Source organism: Palaemon carinicauda, chromosome 2 (genome assembly GCF_036898095.1).
Source record: "Palaemon carinicauda isolate YSFRI2023 chromosome 2, ASM3689809v2, whole genome shotgun sequence".
Lineage (NCBI taxonomy): Eukaryota > Metazoa > Arthropoda > Malacostraca > Decapoda > Palaemonidae > Palaemon > Palaemon carinicauda.
In genome coordinates, this window is record NC_090726.1 from 136,820,293 (window position 1) to 136,824,680 (window position 4,388).

The window sequence follows — 4,388 nt, forward strand, 5'->3', positions numbered from 1 at the left end:
GGATTTTAGTTTTTGGGTATGTATATCCACTGGAAATTCATTTATGATAAATGCTTCTGGCTGAGCATGGATTCGAAATTAAGCCCTGAGTCGAAACAATGCCTGCAGAGACGACTTAACCAATTGAGCTTCGTTAAATCGTCTCTGCAGGTATTGTTTCGACTCGGGGTTAAGTCGTCTCAGCAGGCATTGTTTCGACTCAGGCTTAAGTCGTCTCTGCAGGAATTGTTTCGACTCTAGGTTGAGTCGTTTCTGCAGACATTGTTTCGACTTAGGGTTAAGTCGTCTCTGCAGACAATGTTTCGACTAGGGGTTAAGTCGTCTTTGTATGCATTGTTTCGACTCAGGGTTAAGTCGTCTTCGCAGGCATTGTTTCGACTCAGGGTTAAGTCGTTTTTGCAGGCATTGTTTCGACTCAGGGTAGGGTCGTCTCTGCAGGCATTGTTTTGACTCGGGGTTAAGTCGTCTCAGCAAGAATTGTTTCGACTCTAGGTTGAGTCGTCTCTGCAGGCATTGTTTCTACTCAGGTTTAGGTTGTCTCTGCAGGCATTGTTTCGACTCGGGGTTAAGTCGTCTCAGCAAGAATTGTTTCGACTCTAAATTGAGTCGTCTCTGCAGGCATTGTTTCTACTCAGGTTTAGGTTGTCTCTGCAGGCATTGTTTCGACTCGGGGTTAAGTCATCTTTGCAGGCAATGTCTAGACTTAGAGTTAAGTCCTCATTGCAGGCATTGTTTCGACTTAGGGTTAAGTCGTCTCTGCAAGCATTGTTTCGACTTAGGGTTAAGTCCTCTTTGCAGGCATTGTTTCGACTTGGGGTTAAGTCCTCTTTGCAGGCATTGCTTCGACTTAGGGTTAAGTCGTCTCTGCAAGCATTGTTTCGACTTAGGGTTAAGTCCTCTTTGCAGGCATTGTTTCGACTTGGGGTTAAGTCCTCTTTGCAGGCATTGTTTCGACTTAGGGTTAAGTCGTCTCTGCAGGCATTGCTTCGACTCAGGGTTAAGTCGTCTCTGCAAGCATTGTTTCGACTCAGGGTTAAGTCGTCTCTGCAGGCATTGTTTCGACTCAGGGTTAAGTTGTCTCTGCAGGCATTGTTTCGACTCAGGGTTAAGTCGTCTTCGCAGCCATTGTTTCGACTTAGGGTTAAGTCGTCTCAGCAGGCATTATTTCTACTCAGGTTTAGGTCGTCTCTGCAGGCATTGTTTCGACTTAGGGTTAAGTGCTCTTTGCAGGCAATGTTTTGACTCAGGGTTAAGTCGTCTCTGCAGGCATTGTTTCGACTCAGGGTAAAGTCGTCTTTGCAGGCAATGTTTCGACTTAGGGTTAAGTCCTCTTTGCAGGCATTGTTTCGACTCAGGGTTAGGTCGTCTCAGCAGGCATTGTTTCTACTCAGGTTTAGGTCGTCTCTGCATGCATTTTTTCGACTCGGGGTTAAGTCGTCTTTGCAGGCAATGTTTCGACTATGGGTTAAGTCCTCTTTGCAGGCATTGTTTCGACTTAGGGTTAAGTCGTCTCTGTAATCATTGTTTCTACTTAGGGTTAAGTCCTCTTTGCAGACATTGTTTCGACTTAGGGTTAAGTCGTCTCTGCAGGCAATGTTTCGACTCAGGGTTAAGTTGTCTCTGCAGGCATTGTTTCGACTCAGGGTTAAGTTGTCTTTGCAGGCATTGTTTCGACTCAGGATTAGGTCGTCTCTGCTGGCATTATTTCGACTCGGGGTTAAGTCGTCTCAGCAGGCATTGTTTCGACTCGGGGTTAAGTCGTCTCAGCAGGAATTGTTTCGACTGTAGGTTGAGTCGTCTCTGCAGGCATTGTTTTGAGTTAGGGTTAAGTCGTCTTTGCAGGCATTGTTTCGACTTAGGGTTAAGTCGTCTCTGCAGGCATTGCTTCGACTCAGGGATAAGTCGTCTTTGCAGGCATTGTTTCGACTTAGGGTTAGGTCGTCTCTGCAGGCATTATTTCGACTCAGGGTTAAGTCGTCTCAACAGGCATTGTTTCGACTCGGGGTTAAGTCGTCTCTGCAGGAATTGTTTTGACTCAGGGTTAAGTCATCTCTGCAGGAATTGTTTTGACTCTAGGTTGAGTTATCTCTGCAGGCATTGTTTCGACTCAGGGTTAAGTCGTCTCTACAGGCATTGTTTCGACTTAGGGTTAAGTCATCTCTGCAGACAATGTTTCGACTCTAGGTTGAGTTATCTCTGCAGGCATTGTTTTGAATCAGGGTTAAGTCATCTCAGCAAGAATTGTTTCGACTCTAAGTTGAGTCGTCTCTGCAGGCATTGTTTCTACTCAGGTTTAGGTTGTCTCTGCAGGCATTGTTTCGATTCGGGGTTAAGTCGTCTTTACAGGCAATGTCTAGACTTAGAGTTAAGTCCTCTTTGCAGGCATTGTTTCGACTCTGGGTTAAGTCGTCTCTGCAAGAATTGTTTCGACTCTAGGTTGAGTCGTCTCTGCAGGCATTATTTCAACTCAGGTTTAGGTTGTCTCTGCAGGCATTGTTTCGACTCGGGGTTAAGTCATCTTTGCAGGCAATGTCTACACTTAGAGCTAAGTCCTCATTGCAGGCATTGTTTCGACTTAGGGTTAAGTCGTCTCTGCAGGCATTGTTTCGACTTAGGGTTAAGTCCTCTTTGCAGGCATTGTTTCGAATTAGGGTTAGGTCCTCTTTGCAGGCTTTGTTTCGACTTAGGGTTAAGTCGTCTCTGCAGGCATTGCTTCGACTCAGGGTTAAGTCGTCTCTGCAGGCATTGTTTCGACTCAGGGTTAAGTCGTTTCTGCAGGCATTGTTTCGACTCAGGGTTAAGTTGTCTCTGCAGGCATTGTTTCGACTCGGGGTTAAGTCGTCTTCGCAGGCATTGTTTCGACTTAGGGTTAATTCGTCTCAGCAGGCATTATTTCTACTCAGGTTTAGGTCGTCTCTGCAGGCATTGTTTCGACTTAGGGTTAAGTCCTCTTTGCAGGCAATGTTTCGACTCAGGGTTAAGTCGTCTCTGCAGGCATTGTTTCGACTCAGGGTTAAGTTGTCTTTGCAGGCATTGTTTCGACTCAGGGTTAGGTCGTCTCAGCAGGCATTGCTTCTACTCAGGTTTAGGTCGTCTCTGCAGGCATTGTTTCGACTCGGGGTTAAGTCCTCTTTGCTGGCATTGTTTCGACTTAGGGTTAAGTCGTCTCTGTAATCATTGTTTCAACTTAGGGTTAAGTCCTCTTTGCAGGCATTGTTTCGACTTAGGGTTAAGTCGTCTCTGCAGGCATTGTTTCGACTCAGGGTTAAGTTGTCTCTGCAGGCATTGTTTTGACTCAGGGTTAAGTTGTCTTTGCACGCATTGTTTCGACTTAGGGTTAGGTTGTCTCTGCTGGCATTGTTTCGACTCGGGGTTAAGTCGTCTCAGCAGGCATTGTTTCGACTCGGGGTTAAGTCGTCTCTGCAGGAATTGTTTCGACTCTAGGTTGAGTCGTCTCTGCAGGCATTGTTTTGACTTAGGGTTAAGTCGTCTTTACAGGCATTGTTTGGACTTAGGGTTAAGTCGTCTCTGCAGGCATTGCTTCGACTCAGGGTTAAGTTGTCTTTGAAGGCATTGTTTCGACTTAGGGTTAGGTCGTCTCTGCAGGCATTGTTTCGACTCAGGGTTAAGTCGTCTCAACAGGCATTGTTTCGACTCGGGGTTAAGTCGTCTCTACAGGAATTGTTTCGACTCTAGGTTGAGTTATCTCTGCAGGCATTGTTTCGACTCAGGGTTAAGTCGTCTCTACAGGCATTGTTTCGACTTAGGGTTAAGTCATCTCTGCAGACAATGTTTCGACTTAGGGTTAAGTCCTCTTCGCAGGCATTGTTTCAACTCAGGGTTAGGTCGTCTCTGAAGGCATTGTTTCGACTCAGGGTTAAGTCATCTTCGCAGGCATTGTTTCGACTTTGGGTTGAGTCCTCTCTGCAGGCATTGTTTCGCCTCGGGGTTAATTCGTCTCTACAGGCATCGTTTCGGCTTGGGGTTAAGTCGTCTCTGCAGTCATTGTTTTGACTCGTGGTTAAGTCGCCTCCACAGGCATTGTTTCGACTCGGGGTTAAGTCGCCTCCACAGGCATTGTTTCGACTCGGGGTTAGGTATTCTCTGCAGGCATTGTTTCAACTCTGGGTTGATTTGTCTCTGCAGGCATTGTTTTGACTCACGGTTAGGTCGTCTCTGCAGGCATTGTTTCGCCTTAGGGTTAATTTGTCTCTTTAGGCAACGTTTTGACTCGGGATTAAGTCGTCTCTGCAGGCAATGTTTCGACTCAGGGTTAAGCTGTCTACGCAGGCATTGTTTCGACTCAGTGTTAAGTTGTCTCTGCAGTAATTGTTTCGACGCGGGGTCGAGTCGTCTCTGCGGGCATTGTTTCGACTCAGGGTTAGGTT

At 46.4% G+C, this 4,388-nt stretch overlaps 1 protein-coding gene across 1 annotated transcript; it reads right to left on the reverse strand.

The window, feature by feature from the left end:
- Window positions 1-596: 596 nt before the first annotated feature.
- On the reverse strand, window positions 597-2,206 carry LOC137620370 (extracellular matrix protein A-like). Its single transcript, XM_068350592.1, has 2 exons — window positions 2,169-2,206; window positions 597-1,134 (listed from the first exon to the last, which is right to left on the reverse strand). Exons 1-2 carry the CDS (start codon window positions 2,204-2,206, stop codon window positions 597-599), a joined length of 576 nt encoding a protein of 191 aa, XP_068206693.1.
- Window positions 2,207-4,388: the final 2,182 nt, after the last annotated feature.

Coding starts and splice junctions, on each gene's coding strand:
- LOC137620370 (XM_068350592.1), bottom strand. CDS start 2,206: ATGCCTGCAGAGATAACTCAACCTAGAGTCGAAACATT. Junction 1,135..2,168: donor CAACCTAGAGTCGAAACATT/GTCTGCAGAGAT, acceptor CTTAACCCTAAG/TCGAAACAATGGCTGCGAAG.